Source organism: Calidris pugnax, unplaced genomic scaffold, assembly GCF_001431845.1.
Source record: "Calidris pugnax isolate Ruff unplaced genomic scaffold, ASM143184v1 scaffold1, whole genome shotgun sequence".
Classification (NCBI taxonomy): Eukaryota; Metazoa; Chordata; class Aves; order Charadriiformes; family Scolopacidae; genus Calidris; species Calidris pugnax.
Window position 1 is genome coordinate 9,134,130 of NW_015090800.1, and position 27,290 is coordinate 9,161,419.

Sequence of the window (27,290 nt, forward strand, 5' to 3'; positions counted from 1 at the left end):
ATTGTGGCATTCCAGGTCTTTTTTTAATCCAGCTTGGGTACGTGTGTACTGCACTTACAGGAGACATAAACATCTGGCCAAGATGCATCCCCATGACAAATGTTTTGTACCAGTCATATTATTTTACTTTAGAATGTCCTAGAGAAGTGCTGACATACTTCAATTCACAGGCATTTAAGTGAATTATTATTCTAAGCTTCCCAAACTGTCAATTAGAGACAGCGGCGATTGCAACTTTTGTCATTACTGAAGCATGGTTATGGGGGTTGTTTAATTTCTTCTGAGCAAAAAGGTGCTTTTTCTTCAGGAAAAACGGACCAATGAGGGAGTCAAGGAAGGGGAACCCTCCAAAAACTTTTGGCCAGTGTGGTAGCTCATGGCTAGGGCCCACGTTACTTATGGCAGAAGGAATCCTAAAGAGCAAATACCTGCATGAGTTGCACCTGCTGTGGACGGAGGAGAGTCCAGTGAGTCTGATTTCTCCCTGACCCTTGTGCAAAACACTAGTGCCTTCACACAGGTGTGTTTTGCACCTGTACGTATGTGCCGTAGGAGTGTGTGATGGCACACGTGTGGGACAGCAACAAGTCAGCCCCACAGCTCTGAACTGGCCGTGTGGCTGATGAGCAGCACAGTGGGACCTCAGCAAAGACCTGCTGCTTTAGGTCTGTGATGTGAGATGGCCACGGGTACCGCACCCGTCCTCCTGCCTACCCCCTAGCATCGCCCCGGTGCCCAGGCATCGCTGCTGTCCCACAGGAGGCTGTGCATTCCCGCCTTGCTGCAGGGTCACAGCAGTGGTTATGGCTTTCATTAGGAGGTGGGACAGGTTTTTTTTAAGAGAAAATGGAGAAAATAATTCAAGAAGATAATCCAAGTGCGGCACGGGGATGAGGGGGATGACAAGCTACACCCTTGGCCAAGGCAGCCCAGCAGGGAGGAGAGTGTGCGTGGCTGGAGATGCAGGGCTGTTGTAAAGAATGGGAAAGAAAGATAAACCAGGACAGAGTCACCCCTTAGAGCCTCCTCCTACGTGATGCTGCACATTGGCTTTATCACCTTTTTAAGGGAGGTTTCCTTTGAAGTACCACTCTGAAAAGTCTGCAGAACCCTCCTGGGACACAGCAAGTCAGCAGCTGAAAGAGCAACCTTTGAGAGTCCCACATCCCAGGACCATCCCTTTTCCTCTGAGAGGGAGGGCAGAAGGGTGATGATGAGAATTTTGGAACATTCTGAAAAGTCTTGCAGAAAATGGTGCTGCATCCTTAAATTTGATTTATTCTCAAGCTCCTCCTCATTTCCAGAGTTCACTCTTAAAGCCTTTATTTCTTTTTCACAGACATCTCAAATAACAAAACAGTCACATATGCAAGAGTTGGTATGGAATGGGATTTAGAGAAAACATCTTTACAGGAAGCATCTCTATATTCTCACACAGAGGGAGGAAAAGGAAGAGAGGGAGAGAGAGATACATATCTGATTCCTCAAAAAAGGGAAAGGGAGGAGAGGAAAGTCAGGATGAAACAGTCCAACTTGGTCAAGGTGGTACCGTGCTGAAAAATAGCTTTTGATCCCTGGAACTCAGCTTTATCTTCCACTTTCCAGCTAAAGTATTTCCCTAAGTGCTGGTACACAGTATTGAATCTTTTGTACAGGTCCCTGCAGGCCCACTGAAGTCCCTCTTGCCATAACCTTCACAGTATTTTTAAAAATAAAGTTGTTCTGAGAGATGGGTGAAGATTGTCAAGTCACTGACTTAAATTTAGTTGTAGAAATAAATAGTAATGACCATATTTTGGCACAACATCCAAAGTTCACTCAGCCCTGGAGTTTCCAGAAATCAGTTTAATTTGTCACACTCCTCTGACTGTGTTCATTTTATTCAGGTAGAATATATGAATATACAAGAGCTCCAAAGTTCTTATACTGGGTTAAATGGCTGGTCCTTCCAGACAGAAGTGCTATTCAAATTTTGGCTCTGAGAGATTGTCACCATGAGATGGAGACATGCCCTGTCAGAGCAGCTTTCTGAATAATCCAGTCACAGTTCATTCTCTTGTTGAGTCCCCAGTTTAGTCTTTCTGAGGACAGCTATAATCCCAACAATAAGGAATGAAATTGCAATCTCTTTAATCTCCATGTAAGCTGTTTGTAAAGCAGTTATTAACATTGCAAAAAAAAATAAATAGGAAACTACCATAACTGTACCTTGGAGGGGAATGTTTTGATTATCACTGCCAGCTAGATGACCTTTTTCAGGCCAGTCTGGGGACAGAGCAAGAAAGTAACCTTTGAACAGCTTAGCTATTCAAACCTTTAGGACGCAAATTCACTCTCTGAACTGCTTCAGCAGTGCCCAGGACTGGCAGAGAAAGGTGAAGAGTTCAAACCAAAGATCTCTGACCTCAAGGACTGGGACTGCCCAGTAGTCTGTGCCTGGAGATCACCACCAGCAACTCACCTCAAATGCAATTTCTAGGGGTTGGGGCAAGCCCTATCCTTTGCAGTCATGTTGCAGTTTGGGGGGGGAAAGGCTGCTGTGAAAATCTCCATTTGTTCCAGCAGTCTTCCCCAATTAACATGTGCCTTTTGATGGTGAGCCAGGCCATGCACCTGAAACCACGGCCACGGCTGATCTCCATATGGATGCTCTTCTGCACTAGGTCTGTGATCCATCTCACCAGGATTTAAGCTCTTTTAAGATCTTGGGACCACTCAAGGTAGGTGAGTGGTCACTCTATGGGGTGAGAGGGAGCTGACTTAGATGTCAGTTTTACTGGTTCACCCTCTAGAAGCGACTGTCTCTTCATTAACTATACAAGGAACCACAGGAGATAAGCCCATTAACATGAAGAGCTCAGTTAAGTGCTTAAGGTTAATGGGGATGAATTCAGGTCAGAAAATCCAGGCCTTTGTCATCCACAGAGGTGCCCCTCAAACCTAGTGCAGAAGAACAGCATCTGTACAAAGAGCCTCTTAATAAAGACTAAGTGAGTCTATTGAGGGTGCTGATGTGGAACAGAAACTCTGCCCTGGCTTTTTCAGTCCGTTTCTTTCCCTTAGAAAAGCCCTTGAGACCCAGTGTGTAACCGGGTGTACGTGTGAGGATGTGTGTGCTGCTGATGGCAGTGTGGTACCCCTCCTCCACTGAGGATCTTCCTGGGAAATCATGATTTTTAACTCGTTTAGATTTGAATCTGAGATACATGAGGATTGTGAAAAAGAAACAGTCCTTTGCCTGAAATTCTGTACACCGACCTCAGGTTATTTCAGGCTACCATGAAGCTATGGACATTTTTCATAAATTTACAAATATATATATACATATACATACATATATACATGTATATGTGTGTCAGCCTATGGGCTAGATTTACCACCGTGTTATTCCAGCCACATACAAGTATAATCATTGTTTTCTGCAAAAAGAGATTGATATAAAGTTGGAGTGACTTAGCAGTGATTGTTCCTGTGTCTATGCAAAAGATCCTTAAGTGGGCTGACAAGTTGTACAAATAGGATCCAGTCTTATAGTTGTTAATGAAGCAAATTTCCCATTGATTCCAATGGCCTGTAATTAAAGGGAATTTTACTTGAGAAAGAACTGAAAGTTCAAGCCCGTGTCAGGCACAGTTTACAGCTTGGAAAGTTGTAATATCTGTCACACTAGGCCTCAAAATGCTTTAAAATAAGTTAAGTTACTGCAGAAAAATATCTTCAAAAGTCCCCAAATATTCTTTTCTGTGTAAGTAGGGGAAATTTTGTCCTGCAAAAGATCAAACAACAAATACATGAATATAAACACTCTAAGTGATGGAAATTGCCAAATAAAAATAGTAACAGTTTAAATTAGATGTTTGTGATTGTTGTTGGTGCCCAGGAGTTATAAATAATTCAGTACACTCTAACTGAACAGTCTAAGGCTGCACTTTTATTTTATTGTTCTGATTACTTGAACCTTTTTCTTATGATCTATATTGTTAATGAATAACCCTTCATAAAAAAAAATAAAATGCAGCCTTATGCTCTACAGTCAGATGAAAACTATTCTTGAGATAAAATGTCACAAGAGCTTAAGCAAATTAGGAGCGCATATGTTTTTTTTTTTAAATTAGGCAGCCACCAAAGGCATTTAGTGTTTTACTCCTATTCACTGTTTAAAGAGGAATTGGATGCTGGGGCTCTTTTTCCTGGCTGGCCCCGGGAGGCTGAGCCGTATCTGATTCATGCTTCTCAGTGTCTACATCACTTTGAAACTGGGACAAAACCCGCAGGTCGCACAGCTTTTTGAAGACTTGACTCTTTATCTCATCTATGGCAGAACTGCCGTTGCTGTTTGGGTATTTCCGACCAGCTGGCAAAAATAACAAGCACTTGAAAGGAATTGCCTTTACGGAGATATTCCTGTGCCCTGCTGCCACAGATTGGGTTGGGAGCCAGGGGGGTGTGAAGCTCCCTGCTGTGCTGAGAGGCATCAACCACCACCTTCGTGCCGCCGACAGCCCGCACAAGCCCTCTCCAGAGGCAGAATTAAGACCCGGGTGGTGTCCTGCCACGGCGCTGCCTCTCAGCACAGGGGGATTTTTACACATCAGCTTTTCTGGTTTGGAGGGGATATGGTGCAATTTTTTCTCTTGTGACTACAGCCACCTTGCAACAGCGGGTTGCAGCAACCAGTCTTGTGAACACCAATCTGTGTTGAGGAGCACCTTGCAACAGGGGGTTGCAGCAACCAGTCTTGTGAACACCAAGGCTGTCCTTCTGATGGGACTTCAGTTTTTTCCCCTTAGCTTTATGGTCTGAGAAAGTGACAGCCGTGTGTATCGCACACGAGTGGTTAGTGCCATGGCCTGTGCCTCTAGAAGGTGGTAAGGACTTGTGGGCACCACTGCGTTTTTGGAGGTAGAATGGCTAGCTCAGGACTGAGTGGATCAGAAGAAGGTCTGTAGAAACCCTGTCTTGAAGAGCACTGATGGTCAGCTCTGGAGAGTCTCGCTGCAGTGGTTCAGGATGGTTTTGCCCTGAGCTGTTTGCTGCCTCCTTTTTTGCTGGTTGTATCTGCCCAAAGGCAAAATAGACAGAAACACGGATTTGTGTCTCAGCTGCTTCTTTTCCCTGCATCCCTGGGATCAGAACAACATTGGCAACTCTTTCTTAAATATCCAAATACATTTTGGTGGTGAATACCCCATTCGTCCCAGTTGTGTTGTGCTTCCCCACATCTCTTCAGCAGATCCATGTGATCTGCACACACAACCTAACATGGATGCAGATGGCATCTGAATTGCATTGCAACTCCTGAGTTAAGTATAAAAGAATAGAAAACAAACCATTATGCTGCATTTTTCCATGTATTTTCTCTCTCTATAGTACACATATTTACAGGTTACTAGCACCCACATCACGTGGGGTATGCATGTATGTGTGTCTGAAGAAGGAGAAGAGTGAGTGTGTCCATGGGTATACACCCTAGGCAAGAAAACTTTTGAAGGCGCTTTCTGCCACTGCAGGAGTGTTCATCAGCAAAGAAAAAATATAAAAATGCAGTCTTGGAAGAGACTGACATTCCTGCTGCTGATTCTGTGGGTGACACTGGATTGTCCTCATGTAACTCTACCAATGCCCATCAATTCTGACCTATAACAACTGCTGTTTGGTTTCCTTTTTTTCACTCCCTCAACCTCCCCTGAAGATAACCTATCTGAGCCTCAGTTACTTTCATTGCAAGTCTTCCCTGAGCAAGGGAGGACAACTGATCTGTGATTCTGGAGTGCTGTACTAGAGGTGACCAGCATTTCATTTCTCTCTTGTGGCCTATATTGAGGCAGTCATCTAGGCTCTTCCTCCAAGCTAAATCCTAAACCTGCAAGGTCTACTAAACGTGCAAGGCCTACTGCAATTAAATCGACAGCATTGTATCGGGCTCCAGTTCTCCCACTGATGTCAACAGGGAGCTCATCAGACTCTTCCTCCAAGCTAAATCCTAAACCCGTGCAAGGCCTACTGCAATTAAATCGACAGCATTGTATCGGGCTCCAGTTCTCCCACTGATGTCAACAGGGAGCTCATCAGATCCCTCCTTGCATGAGCAGTAGGTTATTTGTTTTTAAAAATGTTGCAATATCTAACTATGGCTCTGAAGAAGGCTGTAAGATCGGGGTATTAGTGGGGCAGGATAGAAACCCCAAGTCAAGGAGAAAAAAAGAAAAAGGTAGCATTTGATGACCAAAGAGTAGATGTTGTGAGTGTGTAAGCACACATTTCATTTTCAGGGTTAGCCAGGACCAGCAGTAAAATATTTTCTGAGGTACCCGATGCAAAACTCACTGGAGCCAAGAGGAGGCTTTCTATGGACTTCAACAGACTACGGAACAGATGCATTAAATTCCTCACTATTACTGGAAAGAGAGGGGCTATAAGTTTTGAGCTAAGCTCTGTTTTTATGAGTTTTTCAGCTTAGACTGGCAGAATCAAGATCTTATGATTCTGGCCTGGAGTTTGCAATCAAACTTTTGGCTTGTTTGAAACTCAGCTCCTGACCTTGGAAATTCATCCATCACTAATCTTTACATGCCGTTTGTGCTTCATGCACACTTTTTACTCTTTGTCCCTCAGCGGTGCCTGGCAATCGTTCAGAGCTGTCTCGGGTTTTCACCTTGAGTCTTCCCTTGCTGGCTCGACGAGCACAGCAGAGTGGGCCATGGAAGAGTGCAAAACCTGGGGGCAAGGAAACACAGCGCTGGTTTGTGGGAATGTGCCTGAGCACTCCGATAGCCCTTCTAGGCCTATGGAGAGACACACAGAAGAAAGAGCCCGAATAATGTATGTCTTTATTTAAGCTATACTTGGTAACATGTTATTTCCTCTCCATTTCACTGCTGGCAGTTAGCTTGGCACTCAAGAATTAAGGACAGATTACAGTGATTTTCTTCTGAGCTCTGCCTATCAGTGGGGCTTCAGGGACGAGCCTGATTCAGAGGCGCTGCACAGTGGGTATATGGACAGCCATGGAGACACAGTCTTCAAGGAGTGCGGGGGATTCTGAGATACCCCCTGCTTATCAATCCTCTCCCTCCCCAATGTTCTTTTATTCACCATCCAATGAACCGCACAACTAACTTGCTGTAGCTAAAAGTGGTCCCAAATGACTCGCATCTACAGGAAAGTAGAATACCTGCACTCTTATGATTGTCTCCTGGGAGGATGAGGATCCTCTGTTTAGAGGACTCTGAGGGGTGGTTTTTTCCCTTTCGTTTGTTACTGCAGCTGGAATAACATTTTAAAAAGTAACGGCAGTTTTTCAAAAGCAATATTTCAAAGAAATCGTTCTGATCACTGGTGGTTTGTGATCCACTTGTGACTGTCCCTTGGGTAGAATGAAAGAAAAAAAAGCCCAACTAGAAATATAACTGGGGGGACTGTAATATTTAGATCAAGGAAGATCAGCTGTGTGTTTGCAGAGAGGGAGAAGGGAGAGATGATATATACAGGTGGCCAAGGTGGGTCAGGAATTTTAACACGCAAACAGCTTTAGTTTGAAGAAGGCGGTGTCCTATACAGTACATAAGACACAGAGCACATGGACCCCTGCCATGTAGCCCCCTCACATATACGGTGCCCCTGGCAGGGATGGAGAGCAGAACCCCCTGTAGGTAACTCGCTGGGGTCACAGGACAACTCAGCTGTACCATAACCGAGTCACTACACATAAACCCCCAGCCTGCAATCTCAGTGGGTTGAGCCAGTTCATCCTGTGTCCCTAGGACTGGCATTTGACAACATCTACCTTCACTGCAGTCAAGTTCCTCTGTGGTCTCTGGAGTGTAGAGACGTGTTGTCTCAGCAGTGCAAAATGAAAGGCCACGTGAGGGAGAGAGCCTGCCAGCTACAGAGCCTGCATTACCACCTCACGGAAAGGGAGACCAAACAGCCGCTGGTACGTCAGGGTAGGACAAGAGTGTCACTTGATCTACAAGAGTGGGATAGGAAAAGAAGAGCAGGGGCTGGACTCTGCAGGAAGCTGAACATCATCCAGGAAAACACATTCTTAACTTTAAGCATATGAATAGTCTACCAAGGTTAAGGGGATTAGTCACGTGCTCCAAGTAAAGCACATGCTTAGGCGCTTTGCCAGAGCCGATCTGAAGGACGAGGTCAAGCCCCTTAACGCTGGGATCCCAGCTAACAGATTTCTAATTAACTACTCCTTCGACGAGAATACCAGACACTAGTCAAAAAGCTTGAATCTCTGTTCAGAAAGATATTTCAAAGCATCCCCAAAATGTAGACACTCAGACTAGATGAGAATGTGCTTTGGCTCAGGACAGACAGAGACAATAACCATTGTAAATTTGGATCTGGGTGTATTTTGAGTGAACCCTGCTCTAAAGGCAAGTTTGAGCCAACAGAAAGCCCCCTTCAAAGGTATCAAAGCACGGGAGGCTCCTCCTGGTTCTGTAAATAGCATAGAGGGGGTTTTGTCCTTGTTTGAGGCAAAAATGAGAGAACTGGTGTTTGGACAAATAGTCCCTTTGGGGATCCAGTTTGAGATTAAGGTTATAAATTCATCTGCTGCTTCAGACACTTATTCCCGTAGTTTTTTTAGATGCTTCATAGCCACACAGGCCTTACAGAACCTATGCTAGAGTGCATCACAGAACTGCTCTAAAGATCCAGAGTTAACACTTTCTCTTGTAAATAAAAATAATCCTAACCCTCTTCCACCATTGCTACACACAGGCAAACACACAGGCTCAGATACAGCTTGCAAACCAACACTGTCAGAGAATACTTCATCAAGGCAGAACTCTTTTCATGCCTGCTGCAGAAAGAAAGGAAAGCTTTGAGAATCCAAGAAACAGCAAAATAATTTGAAATTCTTTAAATCTTACTGCTACACCTCTTCCAAAACTGAATCTGCAGAAGAATACACCCTGTGGATTGTCACGCACCACACAAGATCACCACAGGAGCTGTTTTACTGCTCTCCGTGTCACCAGGGCCTGATGGTGGACTCCAGTTACACACCTCTGTGCCATTTAGTTTACCTGGGTCACTCCAGGTATCTCTGTTCACGTGAAGCACCTTCTCTATTGCACTCAGGACTGCAGAGGAGGAAGAAAGTTTGCATTCAAAGATGTTTTAATAAAATAATTACCATTTTTCTAATGAGAAACCATCTCTTAAAAGAAGATGGGTTTTCTCAAAATTTTTCATATTTTGGAAGGTCATGAAATTTTTTATAGGTCTCTTTTGGTTTTCAGTTATTGATTTTCTGCTTTTAGTTTTCATTTAACTTTCCAAGAGATATTTTTATTTTTAATTTCCTCTTCACTCCAAGAGTAATTCATCAGCCTCCTTACCTAGTAGGCACTTGCACAGTTAAACGGTTTCAAAGCTTTTCAAAACCACCCTATTTGAAAACCTTGCCAGAAAAAAAAAAAGGCAATAAACCAATCTACTTAAAAAGGAAGTTTCTTCACAAGGCATTTTCAACATGAATAAATAAATACATTCTCCAGTCAGATCTAATGGAGAATGAAATGACAAAACTTCAGTTGCCAGGGATGGCACTTCAGTGGCAACGCACTGGCTTGGCAGCTGGCATTTGTAGACCAGAGAAAGTAAAAGCCAGGTAGTCGAGCAAGAATGAAAGCGACTCAAATCTACCCTACTCCAAAATGCCCTCCAGAAACATCATTTCTTTGGGCACTGTTAATAAAGCAACATTATCACATAAGGTGTAACGAGGAGGGGAAGCTGGGCTGGACGGGGAATGGCTGGCTATGCAATTGTATTGCAGAAGAATTATTTGTTGGTTGGATTTTTTTTTTTTAACTGAGCAAAATACTGTTCCTTGCCAGCTGTGTGAATGGCACGACCTGGAAATTAATGCCTTCATTTATGTGCAGTAGGCACAGTTTCAACAGGTTGCCTCCTTCTCTTGGTGAGCTTTTGTAGATGCAGAGGATGATTTTGATTGACTCATAAGGACTGATGCCACGCAGCTACCATGTAAGAAAGGATTGCTGGTACTATCCCTGAATTAAGAACATGTTGGGTTGAGCTGTTTTTGGGGAGGCCTTTTTTCTTTGCCCTGTCCCTCTTTGCCTGTATGTGTGTCAGTGGCACCCTCACTCCCACATATCCAGTCGTTGCCTCTTCAGACTCCCTTTGGTTACACCCTTGGCCCTTCCTCCCCACCTTCTCCTCAGCCACTGTTCCCCTGCAAGGATGTGCTGCCCCCACAGCCAAAATGCTTTGCTTCCCCTAAGGGCATTCACCTGCCTCTGCAGACTGAGCTGTTCCTTTAGCTCTTCTGGGACCTATGACCTGAACAATGGGAAAAGCAGAGTGAAGGAAAAAGGAGACAACGGGAAGAGGAGTAACAGGAAAAAGAGAAAGACCAAAAAAGAGAGAGAGTCTCATTTGCAGATTCACAATTATATCATACAACGCTTGAGCTCATGGGAGATGGATCTCTGCATCTGACTCTTTCGCTTCCATCTGTACACAGTTCTCCCAGATGGAGAGTGGAGATGTCCAGTGAACCGGGGCAGTTTCCAAAGATGCGGGAAGGTCTTATTTGGCATACATGAACACGACAAGAGGCATCTCTTCCTTCTCCCTTACAAAAATTAGCTCCCCTTTTCTCCTCGGCAATGGCTTTTGCCCAGTTGTCTTAAACATCCAAAACGGAACCTCGATGAAATCCCACTCCAGTAAGTACTGGGGAAGAACAACTGCCAGGGCTCCCCCCACCTCCCTTCTCCCTGGTTGCTCTTCCCTTGGATCCACCGTCCCGAACTCTCCGATGCTCTGTGAGAACAAAAAAGCATCCTGAAATCCACCAGAGGAGACACGCTGCCTCAGACCTGACGGGTTTCCTCACGCTTCTGCGGTTGCAGTGCCTCAGTCTTGGGCCACAAACACAGCATGGATGGTTTAGTGGACAATCACATTGCAATGTTTTAAATTTTTCTTTTTCTTAAAAAAAAAAATAAATAAAATAAGAGGGAAGAAAAAGTTATACACACATGTATCACAGCATTTTCAAAAGGCCTTCTGCTGCATTTACGTTAGCAGTTCAGCCTCAGTTGTAAGCCTGGATGTAAGGCAGCTGGAAGATTAAAACTGCATTGTTGGAAAGTCCGCTGAGATGTCCTCATGGAGATTTTTTTTGTTGTTTTCTGTTTTTATTTTGTTAGATCCTTTTGTTATTATTAGTATTATTATTATTTTCACTTGTTTGCTTCCTTCTAAAGTTTGGCAGGCAAAGAGAAAATGCTTTTCTGCTTTTCCCCACACGTTCTGTCCATTTTGTTTTCTGTGTTCTAAGAAAAAAAACCAAACAAAAAACCCCCAAAAGCAATGACAGAGCAGGCTTCTGTCATTTTGTTTTACGAAAGAAAAAGAAAGTGGGTGGGTTTCTGATAGTGGCCTTGAGGAGGTACGTTGTAGAGGTGGCTCAAATATTTGCTTTGTTCCTTTGCTTGCTGTTTGCGTTTTCCCTTCTGGCTGCAATGGACAGGCTTTTTGTCCCCCCCCACCCCACCCTCCGTGTCCTGTTCGGATTCTGGTTCCAGATCCCCCACATGGACCCCCTGATCCCCTTCCCAAATGGCAGTAGGTAGGTGCAACTGTATGTTCGTTCGACCTCTAAGGTATGATGCTGAAGTTAAGAGTTGGATGGAAGAGCCACGTGAGAGAACAGCTTTCCCATCAGTTGTGAGAAAGAAGGAAGGAACACAGAGTCTGGTGGAGATGTGAGTGCCGTGTCGGACTCAGCTCTACCTTGGCACTGGCATTAAATTGAGATTATATATATATCTATAATTATATATACATATATATGCATGTATAGGCATACATAGACATATATATATATATATACGTATGTGTGTGCATTTGTTTGCTATGCGTTTTAGCACACTGTCCCATTCTCAGGTCTCGATTTGGGGCAGTTGGTCCTGGGGACAGGTTGGACAGAAGGGGCCAGAGTGCAGAAGAAGCCAGAGATAAGAGTGAGGCCCAGGCCCCCCCACGCACAGAACATGGACCAGCCATAGCCGTGGCTGATGTCGTCGGGCAGTCCGTACAGGTAGCGGGGGTAGCGGGAGAGCTCAAAGTTGATTCCAGCCACGCACGTGCACAGTGAAATGATGCAGAAGGTTCCTGGAGGAGAGCGGGAAGGGGGGGGGAGAAGGAGGGAGGAAAAAAAAACAAAGAGAAGTTAGAAGAGTGAGAGACACACCGCTTTCCGAGCTGCCCGAGAAGAGCTGGTGCAAGCAGGAGGGAAATACCTAAGGGAAGGTGTTCCAACAGAAAGTGGCTCAGTCTAGAGGCTCCGAGGGGAAGGAGCTGAGTGCCAGCAGAGCCCTCAATATTGATCTGATGCTGAACAGAGCTGTATGGAGAAACTGCAACAGGAACAGTTTTTTTCATTATGAGCACTCCCTTGGGGACCAGAATGCTTCATGAAACCATTGATTTTTCTGGAATTTTGCTTTAGGCAAATACAGAGTGAATCATTATGTTTTTTGGGGGAAAACCCTTGAATTTTTTGTTTAATTTAAATTTTTCAGTGATGCATTTTATAGAAGAAAATATTACAGAATCCCTGACATATTCTGGCTCTGTCAAAACTTACATGTGAAATTACATGGAGAGATTTTTTCCAGACTTTTCTTATATAAAAATCTAAAATCTTTTGGTATACACTCCCCTTTTAAATATCACTGTCAAAATCATAAAATCCCTCACAAAATTCAGATGCTGCCCTCTGCATGACTCCAGCCCGAATCTAGATGCTCCCTGCAGTGCTGGGGAAATCTTGAAAATATCCTGTTCTTGTTTTCCATCTCTGCAGCAATATTTCATTTCTCCGTGAGAACACTGCGAGGACAGGCTTCATAACTCTGTCAGGTGGTAAGCGTTATGGAAAGTCAAACATTTCGGATGAGGCTGAACCTTAGCCCACCCAGATGAGTCTAATTTTGATCTTTGGCCTCCAGCTTCATCAAAGCTAAACTCTGAGCTCCTGAAATGTCACAGTTGCCACCCACACACCAAATAATGGATAGCTACAGACGCTACGCGCCTGTCTCAAGAGATAACAACTGAAGTCAACATAAAGTTGGTCGTTTATTTTTCCTCTCTAATTCCTCCCTGTGTGGGCCTCTCTGAATTGCCTGGAGAGCCCTGGGCAGAGAAGGCATATTGCAGGATGGCCAGTCCTCCGTGTCGGCCCCGTGTTCACGCAGAGATCAGTAACGTGCTACGTGTGCTACCAGTGCAGCACCTCCTGCACCTTCTCACTAGCAGCTGCTGGCGCGGAATCTCTTACTCTTCTTGGTCCCTAATATAGCCCAATCCCCCAAAGCAGTCACACCAGCCCGGTTTTAGTGTCAAGCTCTCTTCTTCTGGTGCCCTTGCCTCCTTCTACTCCTTCCTGCCCCTCCTCCTGCTTCCCTCCTGCAACACTTTTCATATTGTTTTCTGCAGTTTTGCTATTTTCAGTTGCAATTGCATTGAAGAAATGGATTTTACACTCCCCACTCTGAAGACATAGGTAAGATTATATGATGAAGTCATCTGGAATTAGGCTCAGAAACCGGGGGTATTTGTAGGAACATGTATAGCACCAAACATGCATGGACTTCCCACCATACTCACCTCCTTTACATACAGGTCTAGAATCTATAGGCGAATCTGTCACAGACCTGCAGTGAGACCACTGTCATGTCTCCCTCTGTTCCCTCTTTTTATCACTGCCTTGTCTATTTGGACTGTCTTTTCTCCAGTGTGTTTTGGAATGCCACTTGTAGATACCCGCTGTTGTAAAGGTCAGGGAATATGGGAACTCTGGGTGCTTCCTCAAATGCTACATACAGCTGCCAGATGGCCCAGGTTACTCATAAGTACTCATATTATCATAGTGCCACAGGGTACCAGTCCAGACCAGTGAGCTGCTGTGGTAGCTACTCTGGCTGCTGCCTTCCTGCCTCACAGCAGCACCCAATAAGTCTACAATCAGTGCTCTGGACTTTTGCAAAAGCCTTGTGAGACCAGGCCCTGAAGCTGTCTTCAAGAGATATCCTACACTACTTCAAAGCTCAGAGCAGGATAAATGGGGAGGTCTCCCTCCCAGAATTCCTTACTCAAAAATCAGGTTGTTTGATTAGAAACCACACCCCCCTTCTGTGTTTTACCACGTCACTTGGGTTACGCAGTAACATGATGGTCTAGTGGGAGGTGTCCCTGCCCATGGCAGGGTGCTTGGAACTTTATGATCTTTAAGGTCCCTTCCAACTCTAACCATTCTATGATTCTATGATTCTATGAAGGTGCCTTGGCAAGAGCGCGGTTGTTTCCTGTGTGACATGTCAACATGACATTGTTGGATCGGGGAAAAAGGGATCCATCAGAGCCACCGAGCTCTGAACCAAGCTCAGTGGCTCATTTCAGATGGCTGTGGTTAGAAAATGACATGAAAGACCTTTCTTTGCTGGCAAGAACATGATAATTTCAGCGCTCTCGAAATATAAGATTGTTAAGAGAGGTGGGTGGGAAAATCTGTGCGGCCAGACTGAAGCTGCATTTGCTAAATACAAAAGGGAAGGAAATAACTTTGGATTTCAAATACTCCCTGCGCTTTCACGCTTTGTCTTGGCTATTTTGATTACAAGCTCTTCAGCGCAAGGAGCACTGCTTACTCCTTGTATTCAAACAGTGCCCAATGTATTGGCACTCCACCTTGCTGGGGGTATTCTGCCCCATAACAAACAAACAATAAAGAACGAGTAACAACAATAGAGAATAAAGCAAATCACGAGCATGAGACTTCTTTAAAAAAAGGTTGCCCTTATCCTGCCCCTTTGCTGGAGAACGTGCTAATCCCACGACAATAACTACTGCCATGAACGACGTTAGAGGAATCGTAGCGCGGCCCTCAGCCAGTCACTCCCCAGTGCTTCTGCAGGATGTCTTGTACAGCACGGGTTTATCAGCCTCCCTAGTGCTATTCATTACAGACACAAAAAACGCCATTTTATACGACCTAGAGGAATCTTTACGGCCATTACACGAGTCATATGTGTTGTTTGTATTCAGCCAAGCAAGGAAGTTCCCACTTGTAGTTAATCCAGCCCCTCACCAGGAGGGTTACTAATGAAAACTGAGTGTGGTTACTACCTTAGGACTCTTCGGTGGCTTTTCCTCATGAATTGGCAATCATAACACAAAGGATCATCTTTGCAAATTGCACGATTGTGGGCCATCGTAGGGAAAGAGTTACTGGTGGAAGGGATGCCCAGACTGAGCTTACCCTTGGAAATGCAGCCTCTGGTAGCCTGAATAAGATGTGGAGCTGGGATGGCAGGAGGTAGAAGGCTGTCACTCCTGTCCATGACACAGCCTGCACTATGGACACAGTGCTTCGGAGACACCAGGATTGCAGCAAGTCATGAGCATCCCCAGCCCTGACACTTTCTCTCCCCAGAAAATAAACTGAACCCTTATTCACTTTCCTAGTAGGTTCTTGCCATCAGTGAGATATCTGTTCTTGCCCTACATGTGCAATAATGCCCAAGATCCCTTGGCAGTTGCTGGAATACAATCTTTTCTTTCTTTGTGAAAAACACTCCCCATAACCCTGGCCCAAGCAAACGACCAGACCTGGAGGCTGGTGGTCCAAGGCTCGGCAGTTCCACCATGGCACTGACCCACAGAATGTGAATGACAGGCGGTATGAGGAGCTCACCAGGGATGTGCTGGTAGTGAGCTGGACAGGGGAGATAAAGGCCATCTCCTTCAGCAGCCGGGGAGAGCAGAATGTGCTAAGTTCTTTGTGCTGCGACTTACACGGTATCATCCTGAGCAAAACACTAATGAAGGAGACAAGGCAACAGCAGTGGTTTTGACAAAGGAAATTCACGTGTCATTGCAAAATGCTTCAGTCAGGTGAGAGATGAAACTACATGTAAGGCCGTGTCTGTACCACAGAAACTGGTGTTTGATATGTAGTCAAACCTCCACCCCGACTCCTCATCAAACAGCCGCCCATCCTCTGGCTTTGGCATCCTGCTGACAGACTGGCAACCAACACTGGTTTGAGCACCTGAGCTATTAAACACCTCATGGCTATCTTGCGCTTTTCCTTCTTAGATATTATGGAAGAAAAATATTAAACATTATACTAAATGGAAGACTGGAAGTTTGTTTAAGACAAAGATGAACTTATTTGCTATATATGTGTAGAAGATTGGGGCCATCCTAGCTGCAGAAGCAGACATGGTCAGGTGAAGGATGACTGGGAGAGGTAATATCATTGTTGGTCAAAGCCTAATTCAGTGTGGATTATGAGTCAGAGCCCTTTGCCATAGCTATTTTAAGCGTGATTTTATCAAGCAAAGCCGTGGGCTTCTGCTGCTAGGAATTCTTTTTCTTTTTTTTCTATAAATGTCCCTTTTCTTTCCAATTAACCCAGCTGTGCAAGGGGCTGCAATGCCTCCGTTTGCAGTTTTCAAACCTCACCTCCAGGGGAGAGCAGAAGTGCTTCTGAGGGAACCGATTTAAGCACAAGCAGGCTCAAACCATCCATACCAAATAGATTTCAATTTTGCCTCACGCCAGTGCCCCCCTGAACCACGTCCTTCGCCCTCAGACCTGGCTCAGCTTCCAGAGCAATAGAGCTTGAGGGGTTTCACAGGGTCCGTGGTGTTTTGCGAGACAAGAACCGCTGCCTTTCTTAGATACACTGCAAACCAAGGGGAGCCTTCATGGTGCCTGTGTGCAAACAGTCCCTGCTACAGGAGCTTCATCTAAACATCCCCACCCCTCGTATCAGGGATGAGGTGTCCGACTGCAGCCTGATGGAGATGTCACCAATTTGAAGTCACGGGGAAAAAAAAAAAGCCAGTAATTACAATGATCTGGTCACCAAGCCCACCTCTGAGACCCTCCTCTCTACAAATAATTTTTCTCATTATTTGGAATACATTTCTTCCACCTCTGATGGAACAACTCTCGTTGCCTCCCTTCCCCTCGCAACAGGCAGAAATGACTCACAAACTAACCGTGCTGTCAGATGTATAAAGTAAACAAACCAAAAAAATATGATTCTTCTCCCTTTCTGTTTTTTTTTTGCAGAGACAAAAATGTCAAGTATTACTTATAAACACTAGTAGATAAAAAAGGGAAGCCCAAAGGTATGGATTTAAGATGCCCTCTGAAACTGAACAGTTCTCAAAAAAAAAAGTGAATCTCCACCTTTTAAAGTATTTCTAGTAGCTGCGATTAATGGAAATTTGTGGCCACTAATGTCTTTGGAAGGAGTGCTGTTTATTTAATTATCATCACTTTTTTTATTTAGGGTTATGGGGAAAAAAATCTCACAAGTGAAACAACATTATCTTTACTTTCTCTTTGCCCTACTAGTTTTTACTATTTTCAAGGTACATCAAACAAACAAATAAAATGAGGTTGACCCTAAAATGCAGTGTGTACCAGTAGCTATTTAAATTATATTACAATCAAATGAAATTATTAAAGAATAAGCCCAATTCTCTCCCAACACAGTGATGACAAAAGCCTTTTGGAGGGAGCAGCTTTGCAGTAAACTCCTTCTGTGCACGGATTAAACGCCTCAGCAGCACGCAGCTCTTGAGAACACTTTATTGCTCTGTGCATACACGCATAGAATATAAATTATTGCTTAATTATGTACCGTTCCAGCAGAAGCAGCTTGCAGCATCACCGGTAGGTTGCAGAATAGCAAGGGGTTTACTGGAAAATTGCCCTTATAAAAAAAGCTGGGATGGAAAGAGAAGTCTGATGGGGTGATGGAGATTTAGTGCTGTGTCCTTGTGAGGCGAGAAGCCCACCTGGGTTGGAACTTAATCCATTTTTATTTTATCCTAAGAAGCAGTGTAAACTGTGGGGTCTAGAGCGGCGCTAGGATATTGCATTACAGCCACTCTCGGAACGCGCTTTGCATTTGGCCTTTGGCCTCCCACCTCAAAATGTACCGATGGCATCCGTACCCACCGGAGCTCTGCCGCCCGCTGCGTGTCTCTTCAGCAGCACTGACTGTCTACTGAATTGCTGCTGCACAGGCTGTAATATGTTCTGGCACCAGAGGACTATGTATCCTCCCTCACAACTGCAAATATGTAATGGGTACCGTCCTTGGACTCATATAAATCCATGTAGTATATGGAACAATGTTACAGCAGTGATGGGGTGATCTCCAGTTGGCCGTGCTGGTCCAACTGACAGTCAGTCTCTATGGCACATCACAGCACCCTGCAGATTTGCACGTGGTGACACTTCTGCTACCATACCCCAGAGCGCACGGGGCTGCGGCGGGAGCGGGTGCCCACGCTGTGCACCACAGCAGCCAGCGAGCACCAGCTAGGAGCAAGCACCCCCCGAAGATAGGAGTTGGCACGCAAGGCAAAAGCCATTCTACTTAGCTACAGGCACGTTTTGATAAAATGGGCTAGGGAGAAATAGGGGAGTTGATCAAAGCCTCAGCTGAATAGCCCTCTGATTACTTTTGCAATGGTGATTCCTATGACCCACCCAAAATAACCCAGTAATAATGAAGTGACTTGACTGCAGCCATTAAGCAAACACAATGGCTCATGAACTTGCAGCCTCAACAGAGGAAGCAGCAAAAATTGTGGCAGTTGTAGCAGTGCAATGTGATTCGGTATTTTACTGGGAGCAGAAGGGAGAGAAAAGAGGAGGATCTCAATGTCAAAATGAAGAAACATCCTAAGCAAAGGTTAGTGAAATTATCCCATCGCTGCCCTGGCAAGCACCTTGCTTGGCAACATGCAAAGGCTGCCAGCAGGTTTCTTTCATCGCCTGCAGCATGGATCTCCCAGGATGGCCCAGTCAGAGGCTAAAAGATTAACTGGAAAGGGTCACTGGAGGTCTGAGCAAACTCGAGTGGCTCCATCACACCTGAGATTTGCCAGATGACAAGACACAAAAGTTTAGTATCAAATTGTACCTCAGGCGGGTGCTTCCCAGCCTAGCATTTGCCAGAGCTGAAGAGAAACTTACGGGGCCAGGTCAGGTTTGCCTTGCACACGACATCTCCCATAGCATGAGGAATCCATGCACCACATCGCATTTGGGCTTTCAGCAACCAGGCCATTCTGCCTCTCTCCAAGTAGGGACTTTTTCTTCCAGTCAAAAAATTTACTCTCTCTCAGACAAAACCTCAGAAGGAGCCTCAGAGGCTTTGTGGAATCTTTCTTTTGTAGGAAACCTTAAACTGCTGAAAAGTCTTCAGACAGATGTTCTTCAAGACAAGTGAGACCGGAGAACAGACACAGCACAAACAACTTCAATGCAGCCTTCTTCCACATCGCCTAGTGTGTGCTACTAGACATATTCTTAGGGGGAATACTTTCAGGGCTGAAAGGGTCGAGTTACTGGCATGCCTTTTTAATCCTTTTCTTTGCTGAAGGCACTACTAAAGAAGCCATTGGGAGCTCTGGGTGATGGTGATGGCTACCTGATTCGGATATTTTCCCCTTCAGGTGTTGGAGAGAAGCCTATCCATTCATTTTTTCAAGTGACCAAAGGACTCTTCAGTTGTACAACTTTCTGTTGGTTGTACTGAATGTGAACTGAGGATCTTTACTGCAAAAGGCTCCGGGCTCTATTACTGTTCCCTAAGCTGACCTACCAGGAACAAAAATATCCTTTCTGTATGTGCTAAGTTATTACTTAATAAATTCAGTACTTAATAAACACAGTTATTATTGAGATATAATAACCAGAAATCAAAATAAGAAGTAATTGTCTTGCCAACAAGGACCACTGGATGCAGGCTACCCCTGTAAAGTTTACATCATTCATGCTGCTTGCAAGCAACAAACCACCCCGACCCTTCTGTTACTCCCTTAAAGGGTCACATGCTGAAATCTTCTTTCCTATTGCAGAGGAAATACCTCTGCAGCCTCTGCAGCCCACACAGGTACATCAGCATGGCTCGTCTCTGTAACCCCTGGAAGAGCCAGGTTGGGCAGAAACAAAGGTGGCCCCACTCATGTAGTTTCTGCCAGGTCCAGGTGCTTTTTCTGTGGATTTTCCAGTGGCTGATTGGACTCTGTCCAGGCAGATTAGACTAAGCAAGCGTAGCAGTGATTTGTCCAAGGGGAATGTTGTTTTTCTAAGTTGGCAATCTGATGAGACAAGAAGACATATCTAAACCTTGCTTCAGTCTCTCCATTTAACAGCAAGATCTGCCACACTCAGAAATGTGCTCCCCTTTCTCTCTGTAAAGAATTCTTTTTGTTTAGCAAATCATGCCAGTATTACTCTTCCTTCTGTTGCATGTGTAACAGTCTTCTTTCCTTTTTGATGCCAGGCATGCAAACAATGCAGTAAACTTCTTTTTTTTAAATAAATCAAACCCAATAATAAATGCCAGTTTTGTTTTCCTTGTCTTCCCTTGGCCTTGATGCATCTTGCCATTGAAATTCAGAGCCTTGCAACTGATCAAAGACCTGGTGACATTATTAAGGGGTAAGGAACAACCACAGAATTTTAAAATACATAGAACTTGTTTTCCAGGGCTGTGTGTAGGAAAGTCTTTTGTATTTCTATCGGATCTCCCCCCTACTTTCCTTCTACTTTAATTCACCTTCTGTCAGCCTCTCAAAGACCTAATGACATCCCTGAGAAGCAAACTAGATTGCGTGCCCTTCATAGACTACACTAGGTTTTCTGTTCTTGTAACTCTAGAAGGTACTGATGCTTCTGTCAGTACCTCCCATCCTGGTGAGGGAGAAATTGCAAGCCAGTACAGCTGACTTAAAATGAACACACAGAGGAATATGAAGAGTTCTTGCTGAAAAGCCAGAGTGAGCTGATTCCTTATTACTGTATGCTCAGTTCAGGGACACTGATTTGAGTTAAGACTCAAAAACAATGAGTTTATAGGTACACGTACACTACTTGCCCCTTCTTTTGCTCCAGACTATGAGATCTCTACACCTCATTACAGAGCCTTTCCTCTCCTTCTCCTAAATGGCAGTGCTCTTCTGTGATCAGCTAGAAGGCTGCAGGAATTGCTTGTGTTGGTATTTCTTCCCCAGTGTGCAAGTGCACATCTAGGAGCATCAGAAACGAGCCACAGGAAAAAAAAAATCCAACACATTTGAAGGTTGACTTTGAAGTCAGCTGATAATGTTTCCATGGAGATCAAATGCTATGTAGTTGACAATGAATTCTCTCGTTGTGCCTTTCCTTCCAGGAAAAAAAAAAAAGACCTCTAAATGACTACACACTGCAGTACAGCTGTGTTATTGATTTGAAAAAAGCATTTCTATATCCCACCCCCATTCTCTTATGGAGGTGTTAACTCTTAGGTCCAGCTTTTCAGGGCTAGGTCTGTCAGTATTAACCTAAAGAATCAGCTAAATACCTGAGATATTGCAAAAAAAAAAAAATAGCATCTAATGAAAATAATATTCTGTGAGAAGAAAGACATAACTTTGCTTTTGAACTTATGCTGTAGGGGATGCAAAGATGGGTGTTATGGTTCCCCTTGAGGAGTTTTAGAACATAAAATTATAAAAGAAGGTCTCAGTGGCAGGTACACAGTGACGCACAGAAGGCTGTACAGTCAAAGTAGGTGATCTTTCATATTTCCAGAAAGTCTCCTATTTTGTTTTCAAAATGGGTGCCAGTATTAATAAATAAATGCAAAATGTGTTCTCAGCACACCACTATGCATAGAGAAGTACTAGAAGTAAAGGCTTAACGTGCTACCCCAGCTCTGCCTTTTGAGTGTAACATATGAGCCTTGTCATGCAGTCAGCTGAGCAACTGCTTCCTACCTTGGAAATGCTAAACAGGCCACCGTGACAACATATTAAACCCCCAAATGATGGCAAGGGGGATGTATGTTGATGTTTATTTTTGACTGAAGATAGGAAATCGGATAATATTCAAAAGGAAATGATACTAATTTCTATAGGGTGATTACTAATGGGTAGTTGGTCAGGATGAAGAAGCACCTCCAGTCCTATCCATGTAGGACACGTATATGTTCAGTGAACCCATATCCATATATATATATACATGGACATGTATCCATCAGTGTCCAGGTTTTGAAATACATAAGACAAGAAGGGCCACTCTTCAGGGCCCAGAGACATAGCCTGAAATGAGACCAAAGAACATGACCTGCAGCCCCATCTGTGAGGGATACCACAAGCTGTGTAGGAGAACTGTTTGAAAAGAGGGACTGACAAATCCTGAAAGTGAGGGAAAAATATATTTCTAAACCCAGGCTAACTCTTATTATATTAATATGCAGCGCTCAGCCTTGTTACTTTACTGCCTGATGGGTACCGAGGCACAAAGCCTGCACGGCTGCTCCGGGCTCTGGGTCTCATCACAGGTCCATAAGGACCTTCATCAACTCCTTTTCTGCCTTCCCCAACACCCTTGTAATGTGTTTGACGGTTTTAAACAATCAAGAGCCTTAGAGAGGTTTAAACATTTAAAACCTATTAGCGCTGTACATTAACTCAAGTTCATTCCAATTCGAGGCCTTAAATCACTTTAGAGAATAATGCAAAATTTAACCAAAAGCACAAGTAGGAACAAGAACGTACGTGTGTGGTGTGGGAGGCACGGCAGAGGGAGAACTGACCTTGTCACACTGAGGTTTGTTTCAAAGACTTTGATAACCAATTTATGGCATCTCTTGATACAAACCAGCCTTTGTCTCCATCTGGAGGTCAACCCACATAAATAAGTTCTTACAGTGGTCTACAAGGAGTTTTGCTGAATTCTTGAGTTCTTCTGCAGTCATCACTAATTTAGTATCTCTCACAGGATTAAAACATGATCAGCATCTCATTTTTTTCCAGTGATCCAACTTTTTTTTGAAGTATAACTACTTTTCAAACTGGCAGATGCCTTTGTGCAAATGATATTTATGCCAAGCTTCACAGCCCAGGTTACAGCCACTCATTGTAGTCCTCAGTTTTTTTAAAGATCACAAGCTGTTGCTTAAGATCTGTATGCATACACTTCTGCACACACATGTGCATTTGCACTTGCCTTTCCCTATTTAAAAAAAGGATTTTATGTAAACTTCCTAACACTATTTCTTTGGGGAAAGAAGCACAAGAAACTGGATTTTCAAAGAGTAATGTTGTAGAAAAGAAAAAAATAAACATGATCACAGAAAGTATCTTCAGTCTTCAGTGTCATGATTGATCACGTCACCATTGAAGAATGGGTAGAGACCTTGATCATTAGTGAGGAACAGAAATCCTAGGTGTCCTGTGAGACCCGACATATTTCCACATGAACTCCAAAGAATGTCTTCTACTTTCTCTCTTTGTTTATCTTTCTCTTTGCCTCCTCTTGGCAGCTGCTATGAAGGTACTTCGTAACTGCCTAGGAGGTGTCAATCACAGAGCTTTGCCTTACACTTGCTGTATTAAATTGCTCCGTTTCTGTTTCTTAAATTATTCAGCGGCGGAATGATTATTTTGAGACGGCAGGACCACAGTTGTGTAGAATAAACACTCTTATTTTCTGCCGCTATGTGCTATTTTCAAAGTACAGTGAGTTAAATTTGGGACTCAAATGACTCAACAGCTGGTAACGATCCATGGCTGCAAATACACAGATGCCTCAGTTGTCATCTACTAACATATGCCCAGCGCGGGCGAAGGAAGCACAGCACACAGGCTGGGGGGTTTTTGGAGGCGAGACTCTCCGTGGAGGCGGGGAGGGAAAGAGGATACAGACGTGTGCGGTGCATCTGTCCCCACAACCGGGCTCACACAGGCTCCCAAGCCTTGTTTTGAAGCCTCCCCTTCTGATGGGGTTTGTGTCCCCCAGTATCAGCCTGGTTGCCAGCTCCCAGACGCAGAGAGTAGTGCTCTGGCAGCTGCTGGGCTCTGGTGCACACGTTGGCACAAACCCCCGAGTGTGTCCTCATCCCCCCAGCACCTCGTGACAGACCCGCATGAAGCGTGGCAAGGCTGGGGCGAGAGAAGGTGACCTGATGTAAATGGTCAGCCCATCCTCTGGGGGTGGGGATAATAATATTTTGGAAATACTTCTGAGAAGGGAGGAGGATGGAAATGATTTATAAAAGGTTGTTTCTCCCTGGGTTAAAATACAAAAGCAGAATGCGCTCATACATTCGTAAGTGGGTTGTTCTTTATTTCTTTAATAAACAGCTTTTCTTGCGTCTCTGAAATAGAGCGTTAAATTGTGCCAGCACACCTGCATAACTTTATTTTTCCTTGCCTCTCACACATCTTTCCTGCCTGCTTATCTCTGCTGCAGCAGCCAGCACTGGAGAGAATAGGTGCTCACCTCTGCTGCTGGAGAAGGTTTGAAGCTTTTGTAACCCTGACATAAGTCTTGTGAGTACGGACGGGCCGCAAAGAGCAATGTCTCCGCAGCACTCTTAGGTGGGTCATAAGAAACCCAAATCAGTGGCAGAAGAGAAGCTGGCACATGGTGCTTGAATCCCCCAGATTTGCAGATCATCATTGGAGAGGAGGGAGGAGGAGAGGATGAAAGAAATTCCCAAAGTTTCTGAAAGCAAATGCTAGGACAGAAAACCAGAGAGGAAGAACTCCATAGCGCCGCTGCACGTGTACAGCAAGGATTTCAGGCCTCTCAGTGCCAGCAAAAAAGAGAATTTCAGACTCCCAAGCAAAGCCCCAAGCCCAGTATTTCATGCAAAAATTTCACCAGGCAAAGACAAGAAATGAGCTGCTATATGAGACTACAGGTCATTTTATTACGGATCTGCATGGTGAAGCTAAATCACATGAATAAGGGCATTTAGCAGCTGGAATAATTTCCAAATAGACTAATTAGAGACTGAATTATTAATGGTAAAATTTATAATTGGCTCAAAGCAAGGTTACGGCAAGAAACACACTTGACTTTGCAAAGAATAATGAATATTTGCAAGCCTAGTAAAATTACATGCTTCTCTAAGGAAACTGTTAGCAAATGGGGAAAAACCCCTAAAGTGATCCTAAAGTGCATGTTGCAAGACAAAACTGGCAGAGACCAGATAAGAGCGAAGAGAACAGGTGAAACAGTAAACAACTGCAGAGATGATTTAGTGCATTTACTCACAGTAAATCTGGAACAAAATGAGACAACGCAGAACTCTCCCCGAAGGGCTTCCTTGTTAGGCGTGTGGTAAAACCCCAAACTATTTCACTGCAACGGGTTCTCAATCCAAATCACAGGCTTTGCAAAAGGAAAATACATGACTGTGCAGCTGAAGGACAGAGCTCTGATAAGGATGATAAAACATCGTTCTTTGAGAGTCTTTTTAACACATTTACAAAGGCAAGTGATGTAGCTTTGGCCAGGGATGTAATTTGGCCAGGGATGATTCTGTGCTGAAGCACGTATGAGAACAAGATACTGGAAGTGCCACTTTATATTTCCAGCTGGGACAAGGGACAGCACAGGGAGGTGCAAGTGGGGAAGGGGAGGATGCAGCCACTGCTGAAACACTGGAACGTGCCACCATGGGGCAGCTCTGTCACCCACTTTCCCCTGATTAGGGGCACTGATTAGGAGGAAAAGGGTTCTGCAGCATTTAGGTACAAAGTCAGCCCTGCCTTCAAAACTAGAAATAAAGCACGTGATGTTTCAAAACAGCTGACTGAAATGAAATCAGAGCTGAACTGGGAGAAGAGCAGGCTATCAGAGATAATATTTAAAAGCTGATTTTAAAGGGCCTACACAATAACAGAAGGTGTGGTGGGATTGGGTTTGCATGGCTGTGGAAGGACAATCAACCTATAGAATCCAAGATGCTGAAACAAGAAAAGGAATGCACTGGAGACCAGGTGGAAAAGCCAATAGTTAGATGGATATATAGCTTGTCTGCTTAGCATGATAGAGGAAATATTCTTAAAAAACTTGATGAAGAATTGAAAGGAGGGATTCCTGAAGATACAGGAATTTGCCTTGGTAGAGCTGCCAGTGTGCCAGTTCATAGCATCCCAGCTCTTTCGGGCTGGAAGTAGAACTGAAATTTGACCTTGACCTGGCAATAATTCTACCTACTGTTGAGAGAGTGAAGACACAAACCAAATGAACTGACAGGCCTGCCATGATAATAAAATGAAACAAGTCAAGGATTTGGATACATTCAAATGAACTTCTGAAAGCCAGAAAATGTGAGCGCTACTTCCTGGGAACTGAAATTCAAAAAGCAAAGGCATGTTTTTGGTGCATGTAAATATACTTTGGTCACGATGTATAAAATGCCCCATGTACATTTCTTCAGGGAGGTGTTTAACTGAATTCCATTAGACTACTACTAAGTACTTCACGTACACAAAAGCATCAAACTTGCCACAACTCCTACATTCGGAAGTAGCGTTACAGATGCTTCTAAGGTTCCAGAAATCATTATAAAATTGCAAAATTACTGGATGACATGCCCAGTATGGAGCTTTTACTGGTGCACATATTTTCATAATTTGCATGTAGAGAAAACGCAAGAAGCTGCAAGAGGATGTGCTTGGAGTCATGTCTAATTTGAGTATGACCCACTTCTGTAATAGAATTAAATAGTCTCAAATAAGATGCATAAAATGAACTAGTCCTAGTGAAACTTAAGAGCACAATTCCAAATGGAGAAACTCTCTGAAAGAGAAACTCTCCCACCTTGAAGGGTAAAATAATACTGACAATACTGCAATGAAACTACCACAGATAGTGCAACTCTGGGTGCAGGAGGCTATGCAATAGGTAGCATCATGCAAAATGAGGTCAAACAAACTGCACAAAATTTGCAGTATCCATCTGGCTCTGTACAAGATGAGGGACTGAAAAAAAATCCTACTGTGGTCTGGCAAATGCTGTTGTTCAAGATAAGGAATCCAAGTACAAATTCTACAATAAATACAGAAAATTATGCAAAAGACCTTGGAAGCCATAAGAGACCTGGGATTGCTGTTGATACAGATACATTTGGACTAAACAGGAAAGATAAATTATTAATAATTTTTAACTTGTTACAAAACATGCTGAATAACAGTGTAAAACACACTCGAAATCACAGTTTACATGTCCTGGATTCCAGATGAGCTAATACCAGATAACTGCCTGCATTTCACAAATGACTTATTTCAGCAATTTGCTTGAGAAATTAGATCAAGTACACTAAAGCAAGTCCTTATTAGGCACTGCCACATAGGCAAGCAAGAAGACTGTTCAGTAAATATAATAAAGAACCAGAGGTCCAAGGAAAC

At 44.0% G+C, this 27,290-nt stretch overlaps 1 protein-coding gene across 2 annotated transcripts in view; it reads right to left on the reverse strand.

The window, feature by feature from the left end:
• Positions 1 to 11,392: 11,392 nt before the first annotated feature.
• TMEM178B (transmembrane protein 178B) overlaps positions 11,393 to 27,290 on the reverse strand; it is a 224,018-nt gene continuing 208,120 nt past the window's right edge. For both annotated transcript variants that reach the window (XM_014937319.1, XM_014937318.1), the window contains exon 5: positions 11,393 to 12,174. In XM_014937319.1, coding sequence (XP_014792805.1) covers positions 11,924 to 12,174 — 251 coding nt within the window. In that variant the 3' untranslated portion in view covers positions 11,393 to 11,923. The remainder of the gene's footprint in view (positions 12,175 to 27,290) is intronic.